Raw genomic sequence first — 23,024 nt, 5'->3', positions numbered from 1 at the left:
ATATCAAAACAAACACAAAAAATCAGAAGCGTAGACCCAGACCTGTCAATGCAAAATACAAACACAACAGACAGTTTTAAAATATATTTTAGATGTTATTATAAATTAAAATGACATACATAACTATATACACTATAAAAGTATAAAAATCTTGTATTAAAATATTAAGAAGAAATTAAACAATGTATATTAATATACAGTTTATACTAATCATTGTTATTTTAACCATTTAAAATAACATTTTATTAAGATATTTGTATTTATTCATTTATTTATTTCAGCTGATATTATTACTAATACTAGTATTACATACAGTCATATGCAAAATTGGGTTGCATATTTGTTGGTTTTAATGTATCAGTTAAGAAAATTTAGGAAATTTTATATTTTATTGGTCTCATATTTGTTCATATATTTATTCGAATACATTAAACTAATAAATAATAAAAATTATGCACTAAATTAAGCAGGAAATGCTATATTTAAGTGTGTTCTCTGTAGAGGATATGCTACTTTTTCACTACATTTTTTGTCATTTGTCTGGAGTACTCAAACTTTTTCAAGGTTTATTTATAATTATTTGAAACTTGTAGAGTTTTAGCATTATATTAGAATAAAATGATCTGCAACAACATTTGCATGATTTTATACTACTAAATATTAGGGGTGGGGGAAAAACTCGATTCTTAGATGCATCGCGATGCGGACATGAACGATTCTGAATCGATTCATAAATGTCAAAAATCGATTATCTAAATATTTAATTTATAATGTAATGTTGACGGAATGTAAAAGGCGGAACTTGCGGGTAAGTGGGTAAGTGCAGCGCCCGGACAGTCTCTGACGGCACATAACAAAAACACAACTGGATGAGTGAGAAATCCGACTGGCACCCTCTGCATTAAAAGCCAGGTTAGGTCAGGAGTCACAACCCAAATGTTAAGAAGAGCCATTTTGACCTTTCAACAAAAATCAAACCAGCTTGGGAGCCACAACATTTAATGTCCAGTATGTGTCAGTATGTGTTAATGTCCTAGTATAGACTAAACAATATAAATGAAAACGCAGTTTACTTCGCTCTGCTTTAAGCTTTAATAGCCGCTTTGTTCCCATATCTGATAGCAAACGTTTCCTCAAAAGTAGATCAGTTTCTTGTAAAATGTCTCCCAACTTTCGATTGTTTTACGAGGTTGAAGTCGCGTCTAATTCTCCAGCTTCTTGTTCGAATTTTCCCGTTCCACCTTAAAATCTGCCTGAGGCACTGAATGTAACTGCTGCACCATTTAAGGTGGAACGGAAAAATTCGAAAGAGAAGCTGATTTCATCTTAACAACTCTTTAGTGTTTGATAGACTCTCGTTGCAGATTTAACGAACCAGGGCTTTCACGCTATGCACACTTTGGAGCCGAGATTCAGCGTCCAGTCTCGAAGATAATTTACTGACACAGCGATTTATTAATAAAATATATTGGAAGTAAATGCACTATAGATCATTATAAATACTTTGCTTTAAAAGTACCAAGTCCTCAGACAGTAGGAAGACAGAAATCCTGTATAGAAAAAAAAGATGCATCAAGATGCAATATATGCGATAATCGTTTTATAATCGCATCACAGCCCTCTGAATCGTAAACGAATTGAATCGTGAGGTGCCTAAAGATTCCCACCCCTACTAAATATCATCTTATACTTTTCAACTATGTAATTCGATAACTATATTATATAGTTATGCAGCAAAATCACTATAACATCTACAATTCTAAGTTCTGAGTTGTGACTCCCTCTGGGGAGACTCACCCCCCTCTCCTTTATTACACACACCTGCACTTTACTCTCAGGACTAATTACGAATGCTACACATACCCCTTTGTTTTCCCTATGTGTCTGCGAAGTCTCTGTGTTATGAGTCCTGAGCTGTAGTTATCCTTGTATTGCTTTCCTGTTTTTGACCCTCGCTTCATCTCCTAGTTTTGTTAAAATGGATCTGCCTTTGATATTGCCTGCTTATGTTTTGATCCCTGCCTGTACAGACTGTGAGTACAGGACTGGCCTAAATAAGGCCACTTTGCATTTGCAACCTGCCTCTTTCAGCCCCTACGTTACATAAAAGATGGTTCAAGGGCAGAAAAGACACAAACATGAACTAAAAACTTTAGTGAGTGACTTTCATTTAAATTTCTCCAGTAAACGCTTCAATTTAGAGTCAAAACAACGTGAAATGAGCCACTGTTCCATACTTTAATAGAAGTTGCTGTGTATATATAGCCTCATTACATGAGATCTTAGATTAAAAGAGCTTTTGCCACAGCAGGCTGCACTTTGTTTACAATGTGTTTACTGAGTATTAATCTACAGCAGCTTGCATATAAAACTTCCAGTAGCACAGCACGAGTTTAAACACGCACACTCCATACAGGCTGGTCTCACCTGGATGCATTTAAATTATGTGCAGAGAAATGCCATTCTTTTAGTATATATGGTACTGTGACTCAACTCAGTGGCAATAATTCAAAACCACAAAAGCTAAAAGACTGCAAATGTGCATATGCTAATGCTAATATTTGAATCTTCCTCTTCCTTCCCAGCTGCGTGATTTGCAGTTTATTTACTCCTTCATTACTGTTTGGCCCATAAAGCTAATTTCCACTTGGGAGCAGCAGCTTCCTCTGCAGTGTTTTTGAGCCTTAGAAGTTGCAATGGTTTTATTTGCTTAAATTTGCCTCTAAAAACCAACTCCTATGTGAATGGAGCCTCTCGTTCATACAGCTTGTGGATTCTTGTTACAGTGGAGGCTCTCAAAGGAAACGGGAGCTTTCCGCTTTGCTTTGCAGTTTGCTGCTCGTTATTTTTTTCATAGGTCTCCCGTGGCCACTGTCCAGCGTAGTCTGCCGAATATATTGTTTTAAAAGCCATATAAAAGGCTGTTTGAGCAAGAGGGCTACAATCATGGATTCAATCATAGCAACATAAAGCACACTGCAGCTGGGCTTCAGCCTACACTACTGTGAATTGTTTTGAGGGGTCAAATGCATTAACAGCATTAAAAATGGAAGCACTTTACAGATCAGTAATGAGTGGGTAATAAGGCACCAATACTATGGGCTCATCTATACATTAAATGTCAATTTCCTAGTTGTTACTAAACATTATGTGAGTAATAATCTGTAATAAAATGGGAAAATAAAGTCTGTATTCAAGTTACAAAATAATATGCAAGTGGTAAAAGGCAGCAGCTGAAAGCTTCACTGAAAAATTTAATGAAGTTAGTTATAAAGACATGTCAAGCATATTCCAATATACAAATACAGGCCATTGTCTAGCAAGGAGGACGTTTGAGTGATGGAGACCAAGCTAAGCCTAAGGCAAGCACTAGAGCAGGGGTCGGCAACCAAAATGTTAAGAGGAGTCATTTTGTCCTTTCAATACAAATCGAACCACCTTGGGAGCCACAACATTTTATGTCCATTTTATCATCTTCGCTGTAAATATGTCTCCGTATGTGCTAATGTCCTAGTATAGGCTTAAAAATGTAATATAAACAAAATCGCAAACTTACTTTGCTCCGCTTTAAGCTTCTAAACTAAAGCCGCTTCTCTCCAGCAGGAAACTCCTTCTCAAAAGTAGAATAGTTTCTTGAAAACATCTCTCAACATTCGACTTTGCACAAGGCTAAAGTCAGCTACTCATTCGCCACCTTCTTGTTCCAATTTGAAATTTGAACAAGAAGCTGGCGAACGAGAAGCTGACTTCAGCTTCGTGACTTTTTAGTGTTCACCAGTTTCTTGTTGCAGATTAAACGCATCAGGAAACCAACGGGAGTGCTTATAAACACAAACAAGTCCATTTGTCTCCAAATGATCGAAGTTCGTCTTAAATCTCTCTCTTTGCCTTTTCGTTAGCTACTAGCTAGGCGAGATTGTCTGTGTTGCTATGGTGATCAGCAGTCTGCCTGCCAACCTTCAGGGTTAAAGGGTGAATTAGCAGTTATACAAAATACAACTCCGGCGTTTAAGACTGTTTATTGTTAAAACTGTGTTAGAACAATCAGCAGAGCTTTACTTTACTGCAAAGGAAGATTATTTAATTTTTACCTAAAAATCTAATTCTACTCCGGCGCTGCATGTTGCCGACCCCTGCACTGGAGCTAACACTACAGCTAAGGCTTAAGCTAACACTAGAGCTATTATTGAAATATTAGATATATGCAATGGGATATGTTGGTAATAGCATAATGGAATACTTTTTAAATGTAGTTTACCATAAGAGCCAGATACAGTCATTTATTCCCTTTATAAGCAGCTGTTTTTATCCGCTACCATTATGCTAATTCTTAGCACAAAGTTGGTCGTTTTAACTCCAGCATAACCATTTGAAGCTTGTAACCTTTGAGTGACCATTTTTTACTTCTTTGTTGCAGAAAGTGACTCTTCCAATAAAGAAACTAGGAAACTGATATTTAATTTGCGATGAAGTACAACTTGTTGCTATAATATTAGCACATCATTATCCATTTATTACTGATCTGTAAAGTGCTACCAAAAAATGAGTAGCATTATTAATCGTGTTAATGCATTATTAAGGCACCTACTTTGACAGCCCTAGCTTATACTTTAAGTATTTCTCAGTCATAGCCTGTTAGATCTATATGTAACATGTAGATTAAACTAAACTTTCAATTCACATTTGTGTTTGTAACAGTGAAACAAACAGAAAAGAGTGTGACATGCAGATTATTTCCCACACCAGTTTGTGTAGTTCTGTGAAGCAGCGATTCGTCAGAACTAAATAAGACGACAGATAGTTGGACTATTCTGTTACTGCGCTGGGTGTCACCTTGATCTTCCAGAGTGATTCAGGTCTTTGATCATGTTGACCATTCTTCGACAAGTCAAGCGCTAATTGGCTTCTTGTGTACAGAACGACATTTCTCTCTGACGGCTAATAAAGGCTGTGATGAATCTGTACCTTGGCTGTGAGGCTGAAGAAGCCTTTGGGTTCCACCATTTTCTCCAGTACGTGACACTTGATGCCGGCAGTGCTGTCGTATTCGTACGCCACACCGTACTCCAGGTGCACGTTGTCCACCGTCAGGCTCACGTGATCCTTCTTGCCGTCGATCATAGCGATGGTGTTGAACTTGTCCATCACCTCTGCAGAGCAAACACACTCAACCGCTTTAGTCAGAACTGCATGGCAAACAATGAAAAGTCAGCTTAAATCCAACTTAAAATGATAAAGTAACTTCTAAAGTTTTTCTTGAGTTACCTCAACTTGAGGACACTGGTTTTCACCCAACTCAAACCTCATAGTTTAGTCAAAAGTACTTCTAATTCTAGATTGTTAGGTTAGGTAAAAAAAAAAAAAGAAGATTTTTAGGTTAGGCAAACAATAAAACAATTTTGTTTTTTACTCATTTTCCCCACTAGCTCAAACTCTTTCTATCACACAATTCCAACAGGCGTTTCCCCACTTATGGATGACTGTACACGAGAATCCAATTAGCACTTGACTTGTCAAAGAGTGGTCAACATGATCCAAAACTTGGTTGCACCACTCAGGAGCCCCAGTATTTAATCAGATTCCTGTGTCTATAAATGTTAAATACACTGCAAAACCTTTAAAAGTAACTTGTAAAGTAACCATTTAAGTGTTCACCCCAACATCAGAAGATGAGTTTGAAGCTCAGTAGCCACATTTACATGCAGCCTAATAATATGTTAATTATCCGACTATTAGCTCAGTCGGAGTATAATACGTCCACGTAAACACCTCGACCGGAATAGACTAGTCCGATTGAGGCCATTCCGAATACAATTTCAATCCAACTGAACAAGGTGGGCAGTCCTGTAAATTCTTTGTCAAATAGAAGAATAATAACCGTGTAAACCCCTGTATCCGATTACATTCCCAATCGGAAAGTTTAAGTACGTTCTGCGCATGTGTGTTCATGTCAAACGAAGTTTATGCTTTGGACTTTAAAGGATGGCGGTGGGACGGGCGTCCAGCTATCGTCCTATAATCGGAATGTATTCAATCACACTGGGGAAAATCTTTCCACGTAAGCACAGACAGTGATGCTGCAGCCGTCCATAACTGGGGAAACAGGTGGAGAAAATGCCTTCTGGGATCGTGGAATGGAAAGAGTCCCAGCTGATGAAGAAAATGAGTAAAAAACAAACAAATGCACAACTAAAAAATGTGAGAACTTTTGACTAAACTAAGAAGCTTAAGTTGGGGAAAAAAGCTGTGTAATAAGTTACCTTAGCTTACCTAAGTGAAGCTGACTTTCATTTCTCACACAGCGAGTGATACATTTGGTGTCTGAAGTTTGCTTCTCTAGTTTTGTATGGGAATTCAGTGATGCTTATACCCCACCAAATTAGCACTGTGCAAAACTGCATAAACCATCACTCACACTTGCTTATGTGGTTTCTGACACTATGATATTCTGTTATCTGTGAAAATGGACACAGTGGTAGCAGCCATCGCATTTCCATATTTTCGCCAAACTATCGCTTTAAAAGCTAATGATCTTCATGCATTATTAACTGTTCATCTATGTGCACACACTAATACGAATACAATGACTTAATAAAGCCAGATTGTGTCATGTATGGCATGGGGAATAATTTCTACAAAAATTTTCAACAGTCTGGGCTGCTGGAGCAGGAAAGCAACTTCATCTTCAATGAGGTGGATGATGTGAAATATTCCCCTTCTACTGAGCAGCAGATGGAGCTGCTGAAGTGAAATGTGAAGTGTCATGAGAGACCAGACTCATGTTCTCATGACCGGAGTGAACATTACAAAGATTAAAATGACACTGAGTGTGTGTATGTGTTTGTTTTTATAGATTTATCAGGGCTAAAATAACTTTTTTTTACACATTTTGTAGGAAAAATTAAGAAAAAGAGGGCTAACCCACAGGAACAGCACAAGTTTTTTCAAAGGAAAGGGGTATATAGTGCCAGCTGCCATTTAGATTGTGTAAAAATTCCATGTCAATTTGAGCAAAATGGTCCAAATACAATAAAGTAATAGATTAAAATATAATATATATCTCGTCACTGTTGGAAACAAAATAGAAAACTTGTATTTTTAACAAACACATTCTAAAGTTACAATGGAAGTTCTTTTTCCAAGTAATTTTGGGACATTCTTATTGGTCCGTTCATTGTGAAATTTTCACACAATATAAAGGGCAACTGGTGTTTACAAATTATGTATAAAAAAAAAAACAAGAAAACAACAAAATTGAGATATGTAGCCGCTTAAAATCCCAGGTTTATTCGATTCTAAGGCTTATTATTCAGTAACTACAGGGACTTCAATGCAAACTGGCTGAGCTATTTTTTAGGTTACAGAAGTACGTAGTAAAACTTTGGGTCTGCAGGTGGGCCCTGGCCATTTAAGGGGCTAAAAAATTGAGATGATATAAAAAAGAAAACGGAGCTGACGTAAATATAAATCTATATAATATGTATACGTGTATATAACGTATATAAAACTGATTAAGTAAAGAAAAAAGTGTGAGTGTGTGTGGCTGTGGAACTACCTTCCACTTTGCACTCAAACACATCCCCGTTCTCCTCTGAACTGGGCTTTTGGTTGGTCTTCTGGTGGTCCTCCTGGGCGCTCTCATTGTTATTATAAACCCACTTTATGGAGTCTTGCTGAAATAAGAAACAACCAAGAGAAAACAGAAACCCTTTAGACTGGTATTAGGGTTGTGGTTCATTTGGCGAAAACAGAACTTATGTTACCATAACAGTGGATACTGCAGGCATATAAATGTAAATGTGCCTTTCAGTGGTGTCCAGGCCTGGCTTTGGCCGTCTAATCAGCAACTATGTAATCACTCTCCTCATTCTTCGGCAAGCGCTCTCACCCATAAACCACAACCAAAACCCCCTGGAGTGATCCCTGCTCTGCAGGATACAGACCTCCACCCCTAGAGCCAACACTACAATTACAGCTGGGTAAAGATGCAGGCTGCAGTGCAAACACTGCACAAAAAGACTGGACATTTTCCAACAGTGCAGGTCAAACACAGTACACTACTGAATAGAGTAGAATAGAATAGAAATTTTGTTCTTTTGAATTATTATTCTGCTTTGCTTTATTTTAGTCATCTCTAACTGCCAACAAACTTTCCTAGACCTGAAAATTCATGTTCTTCAAATGTGACGATGTATGACCACAAAAGCCAAAAGGGCAGCTCTACACCAAAGAGTGATTACATATACTTTCTTTCATTTTTAACACCTTTTTAAAATCAAAAATATTGGAATCTGTATTAAAACAATGGAATAATAGAAAAAAGCAGTCCACCCATGTCCCAGCTGTACCTGAGTGGGTCTGCGGTATTTCCTGCAGGCGGTGACGTGCGCGATCACGCTGGCATGACTCTCCTTACTCACGTTGATGCCGTTGACTTTAATGATGCACTGACCCGGGTGCAGTCCAGCCACAGCTGCAACCGTGCCTACAAACACAGACGGACAGGGTGAGGTCAGGAGAATAAACCATATACTGACAAACACTGAGAGACAGACAGATGGAAATGCAAAGGGAGACAGAGACAGGACAAAACCCCGCTAAACAAACAGTTTGTCTATTAGCATGTTTACATGCAGTGGCACAACAGGGACAGTCACTCGTTGTGAATCCACACAGCATGTGTCACACTCAAAACAGCCACTCCTCGGGTAGACTTCATGTAAATTCCAGGTCAGGATGTCAGTTAGCATGATAAACCGCACATAAACAGGCTGATAACAGGGCCCAGCTTACATAAACACAGCTTTCAGCTGGAGAACACGAACAGCAACTGAAAGCTAAAGGCAGCATATTGTTGCTGTTGTAGGAAAACCTTGTTCATGAGTTGTTAATGTACATTAATGTAATGAGATTTGAGTGCAAGCAATTTAGGACCATTTCTCTTGGTCCATTTTCTGTGATTTTTGGAAAAAGTTCACAAAGTAGTAATCAAGGCGAAGGTGAAGGAGCTTGCTAAAGTTCTCAAACATAGATGTTGTGGCTCCCAAAGTGGTTTGATTTTTGTTGAAAGGACAAAATGGCTCGTAACATTTGGGTTGCTGACCCCAAATTTAGATCAGATTTCTTTCAGAACAATGTACTCTGAACACGACAAACAAAATTAGAACTCTTAAGCAATAATTCAGCTCATCATGTTCAGAGAAAAAAGTGCTGCATAGTGCATATGAACACCAGGAACACCACACCCACAGCGAAGTATGGAGGTGGGAGCATCATGACATGGGGCTGCTTTTCTGCAAATTACGCATCATTGTGGGTAGATATTAGTGGAGAATTTAATTAAATAAAGGAGATGATGGTGCTACCCCATTACCTGACCTGACTCCTACTGAAAAACTGTGAGTCCAATGGGGGGTGCTACTAACTTGGGGGAACTAAAGAGAAACGAGCCAAAATTGAACCGAAATGCTTGCAAAAGCTGATTACTTCTTACCATAGATTGCCAACAATGAGTCTGCAACAAAGTACTAATGTTATTCATTCATAGTGTTGATCTAGATATATGCACTGGTATAGTTAATAACAAAAGTGGCTGTGCTCCTCCCGTCCTGCTTTTGCACCAATGCTTGCTAATGTAGTTTATGACATACTGTTACGTATAGCATTGAACAAAAGTGTGCTATATGATTTTTACAACAAACTGTCAATTTCACAGAGTCAGAATCATTTATAAAAATACAGAGATTTGCACTGTAACTACTTCATGGTCACAGTTATGGTTGTACTTTATCAGTTAATTTGTATGAATGCATTAAATATGTTCTGTCTCTCTCTATGAGAGGAGAGGGACAGTGCTCGGTGAACAAAAACTATGCTGAGGTGCGTGTGCTCAAGCTCAGACTGCTCCAAGAGCTCTCATGATAGCCATCCTGCTGTGGCCAGCGGGGGACACTGAGCAACCTCAGAGCAGCACAGTGCATGCCTGTGATAAATTTCCTCTATTTCAGCCCCTCGCACTGGCCCATAACACTCATTCTTCCATTACTGCTGCCTGCAGAGACACACAACCACACTCAGACAGAGAGGAGCTCACAGGAGTGAGGGAGTCTGAGCTGAAGGGGATGAAAACTATTGGCTTAATTCATTCATTTCAGAAACAGGTTATTTGAGGGCTAAACTGACTTAAAACCTGAACTCAACCTGAAACCAAAATTGATCTTGTAGTTCACATCCCTGGTCGCAAAATTCTTTTCTTTGTCATATTCAAAATGTTATGATTTTTGCTTCACCTCAAAATATTATCCACCAATTATGTGACGTTTTATCTGTCCCTCCCACCACCTCCAGCTAACACGCAGAGAAAACACTCACATACAGTGCGGAAGGAGAACGCATTATAAGTTCTGACTTTAAATCTAGACCAGTGGTCTCCACTCTGGTCCTAGAGAGGTACCTTCCTACAGAGTTCAGTTCTAACCATAATTTGCCACACCTGCTCCAGATAATCAGCCTCTTCCCAAGACCCTGACTGGCTGGACCAGATCTATTAGGGTTAAGTTATGGGTGAGGCACCTTGTTGGGTACAAGTTGGAGCTAAACTCTGCAAGAAAGTAGCACTTGAGCGCCCACTGTACTGTTGTGTAATGTACTATTGTGGTTGGATTTTGACCTGTTTCTTCAAAATGGCAACTTTACAAAAGGAAGAACATTCTCTACACTTAATGGAAGTTACAGTCGTGTGCTAAAGTCTGAACACCTCTGTTCAAATTACATGTTTTTTGTTTTTTAAGTGAGGTTAACACATCCTCACCAGGGAACGAACATAAACATGGCATTTTTCTGCCAATTTTAGTGCAAAATGTCTATTTATTTGCTGAGTTTCTTTAATTGGAAAAAATAAAACATAACATATAAAATATGCCATATGCCACATTTTCTATCATTTTTCCCTACATTTTTTTCATTAAAATGTGCAGAAGTGTGCTCTCTGTGGAGGATGGGTTACTTATTTTCACTACAACAAAATGTCATTTGACAGGGTGCACAAACTTAGTTTTAAGTGATTTTGGACTCTTTCTGTTAGTCTGTCCATTATAAAAATCTTTACAGCATCTAAAGGGCAGCCACCATATTAAAAAAGAGAATATATAGAAAAGAGATCAATATTAAGATCAATAATAAATATCTACAATCCCAAAAAAATGGTTCTTTTAAGTGTTCTATAGTAAAAGCAATGGTTCTATGTAGCACCAAAAAGGGTTCTTAAACTGTTATGAGCTTGACATCATAACAAGGCCGGCTTATTCTTACAACAATCTCATACAGTGAAAAGTGACCAGTGTTTGGACAAAAACTCTGTTTTAAAGGAATTCAAACAATCTGTAAACATACGTTAATAAAATAAGATGATGTCACAATGTGCTGCTATGCACTCAGATACTTCTTACTACACAGTTAATACAGTTACTCTACACTGGTTGTTGTTGTTTACAGGCTCGCCATTGATTGGTCTAAATCAGTTCTTCAGTGCTCTAGAAGTACTGAGCACAGCCATCATATACTCAGAACAGTATATTGTGATGGAATTCATCACAGAAACGATAACGCATCGTGTTACTGCCCGTCCCTACCCACTGATGGGTCACTCCTCCCCATGGTGCTATGTCTGAGCTGAGGGAAAATTGGACTGCATCTCATACTCCATCATGGGCTGCAGAGATGGCTGTGAGAAATGTCTTATCTGTTCTCTCTCTCTCTCTTTCTCGATCCATCCCTCTCTCTCTCTCTCTCTCTCCATCTCAAGTGGCTCTCTCATTTCCTGCTATCATTTGTACTCTCGCTCTGTCTTTTTCTCTCCCTCTATTTCAGAAATAAAGCCATTCCCCTCAGTGCCGCTGTGGAATGGGCTGTTTTTATTGTGATCCACTCTGTCCTCCGCCGGGTTTGATAGGAGCACAGTTCAGAAGTGGACGAGAGCGTGTCCGGCCCTTTACCTTCATACAGATCCAGATAATGCTCACACCCACAGCAACAAAGAGAAAAGAGCAGCTTCCTGTATCTCTCTCGACACTTCTCTCTCTGAATCTTTTATAGCTGTCTATTTATCTCTCTTTCTCTCTCTCCTTTCACTTCTTGTTTCTCTCTACCTTCTCCCTCTGTGTCCCTCTCCGCCTCACTCTTATTCTTTTTCTCTCTCCTTCTGTACCTTTTTTATCTCTGTCTGTTTCTCTCTCCCTCCTACTCTTTGTATCTTTTACCTGTCTTTACCTCTCTCACCCTCTGTATATCTGACTATTTCTCTCACTCTCTCTGTAGCTCTTTTATCTCTCTCTTTACCTCACTGTCCCTTTGTATCTTTTACCTCTGGGTATTTCTCTCTATCTCTTTCTTTGACTTTGTCTCTCTCTCTTCCTCTTTCTCTCTCTCACTCTCTCTCTTCCTCTCTCTAAATCTCTTTTATCTCTCTCTAACTTTCTCTCTTTGTATCTTTTATCTCTCTCTCTCTCTCTCTCTGTCTCTCTCTCTGTAACTCTTATCTCTCTCTCTTTACCTCACTGTCCTTTTGTATCTTTTACCTTTGGCTATATCTTTCTATCTCTCTCTCTCTCTCTCTCCCTCATGCTGTACAATTGCTGTACAGTTTATAAAGACAGGGGTTGCTACCATAAATATCCATAGTGTTGTTACCATAAATATACAAACAAATAGCTGAAAACTCACAGAAAATAAATTATAAGAAGCAAATGGAGTTTGAAGTGTATGTGAAGTCATTGTTTTGTGTGACAGTATATAAAAGAAACTTATGCTTAACAGAAAAGAAACAAGAAGAACAGACTAGAAGAATATGAGCATAAAATAAACATGGAAAACATGACAAATGATGATCATTTCTGTTACTCTGTCTCTGTCTCTGTCTCTCTCTCTCTTCCTCTCGTTCTGTTTTCAAATTTCTCTCTCTCGCTCTCTCTCTCTCTCTCTCACTCTCTCTTCTCTCTCTCTCTCTCATTCTGTTCTCTTCTCCCTTAGTAGCTCGTTTATCTCTCTCTCACCTCTGCCGACTGCATGAACCACAGATGGTCCAAATCCACGGATCTGGAAGCCCAGACCATCCGCTGAGTCCGGAATCTTTACCGTCCTACAAACACACACACACACACACACACACACACACACAGACATACACACAAAGACACACATGATTTTTAATACTTCTGAGCTCATTAAAGGGTGTTTATTTGGCTGGATTTAATAACGATCCAGTTCTTCAACAAATCAGCACAAAACCTGAAGGTTCTGAGACAGAAGATGTATGAATAACTACATAAACTAAATAATCTTTATGAATAACTGATACATGCTTACAATGTTTCAGACTGGCAAAAAAGTGTTTATTTTGATCCACTCTTCTCTGTAACTTCTCACTGCTGATATGTTTATTTGATATGTAAAGAATGTGATCAAACAAAGCCAAAAATTCATCGATTTTTGCTCAGTTTGTTTGACAAACTACAAATCTGAACAATCAAACACATGAATAGGAATATCAGACATATTAGTCACGCTTTGTCATTACTCTCATGAAGCCAATCAATAATAAGTTCATACTCATAAGCTCCAAAGATCACAATGCATCCAACAATAAAGGAAGTCTTGCACCACTTAATAATGAGTGCGTTTACATGCACTCAAAAATCCTATCATCTGACCATTCAAAATGGTCATGTAAACAGCATACTCTGATCTAGAAATCCGATTAAGAAATCTGATAAAGAGAGCTGGAGTTTAGCTCTGTAATCAGATTTCTCAGTGCATGTAAACTCTTACTCAGATTTCTTTCGGATTTCTCAGTCTGCGCATGCGCAAAAACAGACCGGAAATAATCAAGCAGTGTTCCCACGAGATGGCAGCAAAATACTTTTAGAGTGAAGATGAAACCAATTACATGCTTGATAAATTGAGGGATTTAAATATTTTTTATTTTCTAGATGATGCATGTTCATATTTTCATGTATATTTTCATGAATATTTTCATGTTCAGGTTCATATAAGTTGTTAAGTAATGTCTAATAAACTTGTTTATGTGGTTTCTGACACCGTATGGCACACTGTTATCTACACACATAAAAATAAAAGTAAGTCACACTGCTAAAACAGTAGCAGCCATTGTGAACCCTAGATTTTTAGGTTACTGAGATTAGATTCTCCATCACTGAACAACTCAATATATAGTTTGAGTAGCCTGTGTGGTGATTTAGGTATGCAGTGGACATGTTTTAGACTTGAAATCTTGTGATTTCACTTACTCTCTGGGTTTGGTGCTGACCAGCACCCTGAGCGGACCTTTGCTGTTGAAGCACTGCTTCAGGAAACTCTCCACCTCATGAAATGGCCTCAGGAACACCAGGTCTCCGTTGATGGCAAAGACTTTTTTCCCCACCTCCATCCCAGCCATCTGCAGTCAGACACATACAGAGGAATTCACGTTCTTTGTCAATAGGCCTGCATGATATGGACAACATACTAGTATTGTGATTGTTTTGCTTCAAACTGCAGCCCATGTGTTGTAAGATATGGAAAACTCACTGGTGAATAAATAATGTGGCATGGTTAAGAGCAGACCTGCATTACAAACACTTTATCTAAGACACTTATCCTCCTGGGTCAGTGCTCATTGGGCAGAAGGCAGGACATCACACGGAAGACAAACAGACAAATGCATTCAACCAAGGGGCAATTTAACATCTCCATTTGGCCTGACTGCATGTCTTTGGACTGTGGGAGGAAACCCATGCAGACACGGGGAGAACATGCAAACTCCACACAGAAACGCTGGCTGCCTGGCCGGGGACTGGAACTCAGGTCCTTTTTCCTGTCCTTCCTTCCTACCCACTGCAGCACCGTGCTGCCCAGACCTGCATTATTTTGACCAAAACAATTTACTTTTGTTGGATTGCATGAATACTTTGATTCATCAAAACTCCCACAGAAACTCATCTGGAACTGTGATTGGTCTGGATGCTCACAGCACTCAGTAAAAACACTGAGGGCTCATTTGCATATTGCAGCCTCCGGCAATGAGTATTGCAAAGGCCTATATTGAAATATTTATTAAAGAAAAATTCAACTGTTGAGATCTAAACAAAGTCATTCAGAGCAGTTCATTGGAGAAAAACTTACTGGTGTAGGAACCAAGAGTCACAATGTATAAAACACAAATGTAGTGATTTTATACACTGTCCAAAATGACCAGCTTTCTGTGAAGGAGCTTTTAAGGCCAAAATACGCCCATGGGACAAACATGAACAAACACAAAGGTTCTAATGTTTGCACTTGACTTTAGAACGTTCAGAAAAATAACTTTTAGTTGAATATGAACTAGGGTGAACGGGAAAAGAACATGCTTGAGTCTTACACCAATCAAACAAGGGTATGACACACTGATCCAACATTTGTGTTTGTTTGCATCCCATTGGTGTACTCTGGCCTCTAGAGGCACTAAACTCTGGAATGAAAGTTTACAATCTGCCCTTTCCACACAGTTTCACCTCTCGCTTCAACGAGCAAATTATTCATATAAATTTACAGCATGCTTCTGTTGTCTCAGCTATAACTGTGACTTCTAAGGGTTAAAATTCAACCATTCTACACATACGGAGCCAAATCTTTCATCTCCACATGGCGCTTCCTCTGGAGCTCATTCAGCGGCCTCTGTTTGAATGAATGAAGCTCACATATTGTCCATATCACAATCCTTCTTCTGCATTAAAGCACATGTCTCTGTTTCCTGAGCAGTCATGGGAGAATTAAAGGTTTTCCGTTTTCCTTTTGCGCCAATTCAGCATTCTGTTAAAAGGAAAAGGAAGAGTCCCTTGTGCTCCCTCTCTCTCTCTTTCTCCCATGTAGAGCTCAATGCCTGGGTGAATTAATTTACGCTGTCTATCAAAAGCCTGGTGACAACTAGCTTTCATGTAGCTATGGATGTTTTTTTGAAACATGCAAATGTTTTCTTTGCCATAGTTTCACTTACTGACGTTTTAATTCTGAGGCAAGTCAGCCTTTTAATCTCTTCTCCCTCATCTATATAATTTCTCAATGCTGTTGTTGCATTCACTTTCATATTATTGCCGTTATTTTTCTACATCAGTTAAGCAGGGTAGCTATTCTTTACATTATGTGAACACTACCTGATGACTCGACCAACAGAAATACTCCAAAAGTACTTGCAATAAAATCTCTTTACATTAACTTATGTAGAAAGCAAATAATGTTTTTGCAATTCTTTGATCATTATGTTAACCAACCACGAGCATTTGAATATTCTTTCTCAATATTTAAAAGTTTTAAAACTGTAGTTTAAATTTTCTAGTTATCCAACAAAGCATTTCACATTTGTATGTCCTTGTCTGTGATGCCGAGAGACCAATTTTAGTAGCAGTAAAATCACTGTTACACACAGTCTCAAGTGGCTTAATGCTTTATTTAGGATGTGCTTGAGTCAGATGCAGGACACTTTAATGAGGCGGCCCTTTTGCTGAGTGGACAGTACGACCAGACTGCTCTCTTTTACAGCTTCATATTAGAAACATACAGTGCGTGCATCCTCTAACATCAAGTTGTGCCTGAAGCGATGCTCTATTACCCCCCCACCACCACCACTAAAACTTCAAACTGGTCTTCACCACAAAGCCAGTTCAAACTGAGAGCAACAGGAACATACAGTCCCCCCAACTCTCAGGGTCTAACAGATGTAAAACCTTAATTGCATTTCTCAAGCATTCAACTAGAATTAGATGCACTTCAAATTTATCTAAATCAGTAATCACCCACGAATGGAATTAAATATCACAAAATCAAAATATTTGTACCTTCTTACATTTGTTTTAAATACAGGGTAACCAACAATATTCCTGGTGTTTCAAGACTCTGTCCAACTCTAATTTACTGCACCCTAATATTTTAATATTTTTGAATTCAGGAAACACATAAAAACCTCAGCAGTTCTGACATGTGACTATAATCAATGAATATTAAGTAAAGTACATGGACTTCAGTAAATGTAACTAGTTACTACCCACCTCTGAATTGGTTTATAAAGACAGGTCATTAGCATGACATGAAAGGCAATTTAAGTCAGGCACTTTTATTTTTTTATTTATTTTTAAAACAATATGTTTTGCCCCACCACTTTGGGAGGTGTGGCTCCACCCCTGTTTGGGATTATATCTAAACACTACAACACTGGCGGTCAATCTCCAGGCACAACAAGATGGGGCACTCCTCTTCAAAAGTGACATTGCAACGAGTGCTGCCCCTGGAGCATATTCATGGGCGGCACTGTTTGTTTATGTTTTGGATATTTCACATAGCACTTTTCGCTTAAGCTACACAATCTCATAATGAATATAAGTAAAACAACGGAACACCGGAAATGCAACCTTTTATAATTTAAGTCCATTTTTTCCTGCTTGCTGCCAGAGATATGCTGGTGGTTTCTAGATAGAAGCACTACAAATGCAACATCCCAGCATTATTGTGCCGTTTAGGCCCATCAGCAAAACAGAACATTGGCTGAATTTCAGCTCATCCTCCTCAGTGACAGTCCTAGGAGGCTCATGTAGGCTAGGCTAGTGAAGGTAATAGCAAGTTGGTTAGTATGTCCTCATACAGTTGACAGGCCAAATGTTCCAAATGTCTATATGGATTAGTTCAAACTACAGTCCCATACCAAAAAAAATAAATAAATAAAAAAAAGTAAATAAGTATTCAGACATTAGATATTTACAAGGATTGTAGTGTGATTTAACCCCACGGCATTAATAAGCGTAATATATACAAAATGTATACTTTATAGGGTATCCAGTCAAACAAATATCTGGCTTTCTTTTTTTTTTGTCTGAGGCCAACTATTAGCAAAATCACTAGCTAGACTTTGTGGCACACATAGAGGCTGTTTACACCTTGTATTAGCAAATGTTTAGTGTCTGAATTGTATCTAAATAAACTTTTTCTAGATTCTGTTTGCACTTTTCACTAAAATTAGTTCCCAGTGTGACCAAATGAGATCCGATTGTACTCTTCTCTCGTAAAATGCACGTCAGAGTTCTGTTTCGCTTTTGTTTACTCTTTTCTGCCATTACTATGAGAGGGGATAAGCTTGGCCTGGACACTGGTGTGCATGAAGGGTCTTGGTTTGGGGCTAACTTCAGCCTTGCGTATCCTCTATCTCTCGTTTCATGGTTTATCCTCTCACTTGCTAGTCAGCACTCAGCAGAGACATTTCGGATAATGAAAATGCATTCCGTCTGCACTTGTGTTAACAGTGGTCAAGATCTGTCTCTGACCATCTCAGAAAGTGAGTTTGAGTGGTCCAATAGTAATCTGATCACTATGCATCTTTGGGATGTTTACACCTGGCTGTTCATGCGGTCAAGTGAAGTCTGAATGAAATCCTATCAAGTTAATGCAAGGTATAAACAGGCCCATAGACTTTACTAACGAGAGAGAGAGAGAGAGAGAGAGAGAGGAGAGAGAGAGCAAAATTCACATAGACGTATTCCTTCAAATAAACACAAATCTTCTGCATAAAAATCGCTCATTATAAAACAAACACAAGCCTGACCGGAGCCTGATGCCGTACAAGAAAAATCTGCCTAAACCTGCCCAGAATATTGATATTTCTCAGACTTTGTCAAGCTTGGGTCAGGTATTACAAGAACTTGATGAGGATGAATTCCCGAACATGAAAACAAAGTACACTTACCTCTGCATGGGAGCCCTTCTCCACTGACTTAATGATGGGCACTCTGTTACGATCCTCCAGGGTGAAGCCGTATCCACCATCACTAGGCCTGATCTGATGGGGAAGAGCACAAACTTCACAATATCAGAAAGAAGGGTACTAGGGAGGTGCACTCTAGCAAACAGCACTTAAACTATATGGCCAAAAGTATCTGAACACCAATCCTAATGATTGAGTTTAGCTACAGCTAGGGCTGGGCGATAAAACGCTAACGATAATTATCGCGATATAACTTTTCCTCGATAGATCGATACAAACATGTTCGATAAATGTTCGATATAATACACCATCCGCACACTTCCACGTTCAGCGAAAGCCTTGGAGGCATTTTCTACTGCAAGGAAAGCGACACTACTCTGCTGTCGCCAGGAGAGGGCGCACTTCCGAGTTTTTCTACATGATTAGAGAGGGAGGGGGCCACAAGTAAGATGGGTCTTTAGCAACGGCTGAAACGCGGAGTTATACATTCCCTGTTTGAGTGGAGCGACCGGCGACCTGTTCTCCTGTGACCGAGTGTGAGTGACGAGATCAGTGGTGTAACTGTACTGTCCTACAGCGAACTCACCTCTTTCAGTACATCCTAACCAGCTTTAGCAGCGTTAATCACAATCACAATCCTCACAACTACAGCACTGTTACAGCACTCGGACAGTCATAATTTAGTATGAGTGCATTCCCAAGCAACGAAAGTGAAAGAAAGAAGTGGGTTCATGTAAATTACAGCCCTGATTTAAACGAAAGTAAACTGAGGAAGCTGTGAGGCATTGGAGAGCGGGAGAGCGCTGTCTTTCCAGGCTAGCTGTTTTTAGCAGCTGGCTAACTTGAAGCAGCGCACTGTCACTCACACAACACGGAGAATTGATGATACTGTAGATCAAACACGACACAGAAGCACCGCTTTCAGTTTAAACGTACCTGTTTGTCTGGTGTTAGATATCTTGCGGTTCACCACTTAAACTACTATGATAGTATAGAGAAATCCAGTCGTCGCTAGCTGGTGCCTGAATACTGTGATGTAATTTGTCACGGGGTAGCCGAGCACTCGGTACCAGCTAAAAATAATCTGTTTTCTTTCTTAAATTATGACTATTACAAAAATAGCCATGCTTTTCCAGCTGGCAAAAACAGCTCACCAGACACTTTCTCCCACTCTCCCATGACAGATCTGTGAAATGTTCCACTGTTTGGCGAGTGTTCGTCATGTTCTGAACATAAAGGATAGTTTAAAACACGATATCGATATCGAACGATATGAATTTTGTTTATCGTGATAACATTTTTGGCCATATCGCCCAGCTCTAGCTACAGCCAATGCTAACAGGTGTATAAAAAGTGCACAGCTATGCAATCTCCATAGACAAACACTGGCAATAGAATTGGTCATGCAGAAGAGCTCAGTCACTTTAAATGTGTTGCTGTCAGAGGATGCCACCTTTGCCATGAGTCAGCTGCTCAGCAAGATCTGCAGTCAACTGTAAGTGGTATTATGTAAAAAGGAAGCATCTAGGAGACACAACACCTCAGACCACACAAACTCACAGAGCGGGGCCACCAAATACTGAAGCACATAGTGCGTAAATATCACCTATTCTCTGTTGCATCATTCACTACAGAGCTCCAGACTGCCTCTGGATGCAACATCAGCACAAGAACCGTGAGTTTTGGGTGCTTCACGAAATGGGTCTCCACTGCCAAGCAGTTGCACACATGCCTGAGATCACTATACACAATGCCAGGCATCGGCTGGAGTGGTGTGAAGAATGCTACCACTGGAGCAGTGGAAACATGTTCTCTGGAGCAATGAATCACACTTCACTTTTTGGCAGTCTGATGGATGAATCTGGGTTTGGCGGATGCCAGGAGAACCTACCAAACAGCAATAGTGCCAATAGTAAATACTGACTGTGTGCCAGGCCTTCTCAACATCAGTGCCTGACCTCACAAATGCTCTTTTGACTGAATGGCCATAAGGCCCACAGACACACTCAAAACTCTTGTGGAAAGCCTATCCAGAAGAGTGGAGGATGTTATTGCCACAAAGGGGAGGCAACTCCATATTAATGCACATGGTTTTGAAATGGCATGTTAAACAAGCTCATATAGGTGTGATGGTCAGGTGTCCACATACTTTTGGCCACACAGTGTACTTATTATACTAAATGTCACAATATTAGTTTACCTAAAGAAAAATACAATTATACTACATATATATCCTCTTGCCTCAAATATAGTCGATCGTCCAAGACATGTTTGCGTCCAATGTTGTCTTTTTTGTTGCATTGGAGCTACTAGACTAATGTAGCTAACAAGTAATTGAAAGCTACCAAATAGCATTGCTACACGCTAAGCTTACAAAACCACACGATTCTGCTGCAGTACATTCTCTCTACAATTTCACTCAGCCCTAGCTGACCTCCCTTTCAGGCCAAGTCACTGGACCCAGCCGATCCCAATCATGGGAGTAATGAAAGACCGGTTTAGGAGGGTTCATTCATAATTACTGGGAGACGACTCACAGTTGGCATTAGATCAGGATGAGGGAATGTTAGAAGTCAACAATGCTCAACAGCATTACAGCCCCATCATAAGTGCCATCAGCTGTGAGCAATTACAGCCCATATCTCTCACCAGCAGAGACTTAGCGATGACGTTCTCCACTATTTTCAGATCGTGCTTCATGGGCTTGTGCTTGGTGTTCGAGCCCTCCATCTCTTCATCAGCAAAGAATCGGAACAACAGTGGCTCATCCTTAAACTCACTCTTCTCCAGCACTGTGAAAGAGGCAGAAAACAATGATATTAACCCATATTCACCACCCAGACAGTATACAGGTCAAGAAATGGCTTAGACAGTGGATGTTGTTTATGTCTATAACTTTAGTGCAGATGGCGTTCTATTCCATATTCAAGTTGCGGCATGCGCCCGTCCCCGTGGGCCCCGACGATGGCCGTGAGAGCCAGCAATAAGGCCAGACAAAACCCTGCTGTCTCCACGGAGCTGAGTTCGGGCCCCACCTTCCTGCCGGCTCTCGCAGCCATCATCAGGGCCCAGGGGGACAGATGCATGCCACACAAGTATTTTGGGAACATCAAGAGTTTATTAAATGATTTAATTTACAGGAATTTCTTAATACCTGCCTTGAGTGATATATGTAAATGACCTCTGTTCTGATTGGCTGCCTCATTTACTCTATGCTGAAACATGCTTTGTAACTTCAGCAGGAAAGGAGCTGAATAGGTGGATATAAGTAAATGAGTTGGTTTGTGTGACATCACAGAAACAATTAATTCAAAACAGCTCAGTTTCCATATATGGACTGTATGAAGAGAATGGCATGTTTTGAGGCTTTAACAATGTTTACACATTCCTTCCAAACTCCTTTATTTCAAAAAAGCATCAGTTTGCCATAATGTGGCCCATTCTGTCACATTTTTACAAGTTTTAAAGATGGTCATCATGCATTTGAGACGAGTGCTTATCAGCTTGATTTGGGCGACATCAACGCTTCCTTGAGCACCTTAATAAACGGACAAACATGGTGTAATGTATGCTAACATTACAATTCAGAAAGGAGTGATGCAACCTGGGGGTTATTTTAAAGTAGGTAAAAGCTGCCTTAATCCTTTCAGACATAAGAGTGAACAATTCATACAGGGTTACATGACATGACAGATGTGGCAGGACTAACAGAAATCTAGAAATAGACGACCTTCAAGAAGTGTTGTTGGAAGTGGGCTTTATATATTCAGGAAATAACAATGTTATATTATGGTTATTACCACTTTTATTAAAGATTTGTTTTAATTACATGTCAGCTGTTATTCTTTACAAAAATGTGTTATATTCAAAACTGTTAGTATTTTGGAAGGAAATTCTTTAATTACACCTTCTCATATAAAACTAATACTTCCTAAATACTTCATGAAACTATTTTTCCCCCAAAGGAACTTCATTGTGCTTATTTCTTTGACTTGTAGGGCTTGACTGATTTTATGTTTTGGCACAGAGGGGAAAGAAAACTGAACCACAAGCAGGTTCAGTGTGAGGGTCTCTTATGAAAGGCTTAGATTAGTTTGGCATAAAAGAATAAAAGTGCAGAGGGAGGAGGGAGGGTGGATATGGGCCTCTCTCAAGGACCTTTGCAGGCAGGATGGTGGGGGGTTTCTGAATTTAACCTGTCTCCACGGTAACCCAGGGCCTAACCTCAGTCCTGCCACAAAATCCC

General features: G+C 39.5%; 1 protein-coding gene across 1 annotated transcript in view; it reads right to left on the bottom strand.

Moving 5' to 3' along the window:
• prex2 (phosphatidylinositol-3,4,5-trisphosphate-dependent Rac exchange factor 2) overlaps positions 1-23,024 on the bottom strand; it is a 217,102-nt gene that overhangs the window by 95,154 nt on the left and 98,924 nt on the right. The window contains exons 16-22 of the mRNA XM_036557970.1: positions 21,428-21,570; positions 18,761-18,853; positions 14,304-14,452; positions 13,050-13,135; positions 8,349-8,485; positions 7,556-7,673; positions 4,966-5,150 (exon numbers count right to left, since the gene is read on the bottom strand). Of these exons, the coding sequence (XP_036413863.1) occupies positions 4,966-5,150; positions 7,556-7,673; positions 8,349-8,485; positions 13,050-13,135; positions 14,304-14,452; positions 18,761-18,853; positions 21,428-21,570 (911 nt within the window). The remainder of the gene's footprint in view (positions 1-4,965; positions 5,151-7,555; positions 7,674-8,348; positions 8,486-13,049; positions 13,136-14,303; positions 14,453-18,760; positions 18,854-21,427; positions 21,571-23,024) is intronic.

This window comes from Colossoma macropomum, unplaced genomic scaffold, assembly GCF_904425465.1.
Source record: "Colossoma macropomum unplaced genomic scaffold, Colossoma_macropomum, whole genome shotgun sequence".
Lineage (NCBI taxonomy): Eukaryota > Metazoa > Chordata > Actinopteri > Characiformes > Serrasalmidae > Colossoma > Colossoma macropomum.
This window is presented reverse-complemented; position numbering and strand designations above follow the sequence as displayed.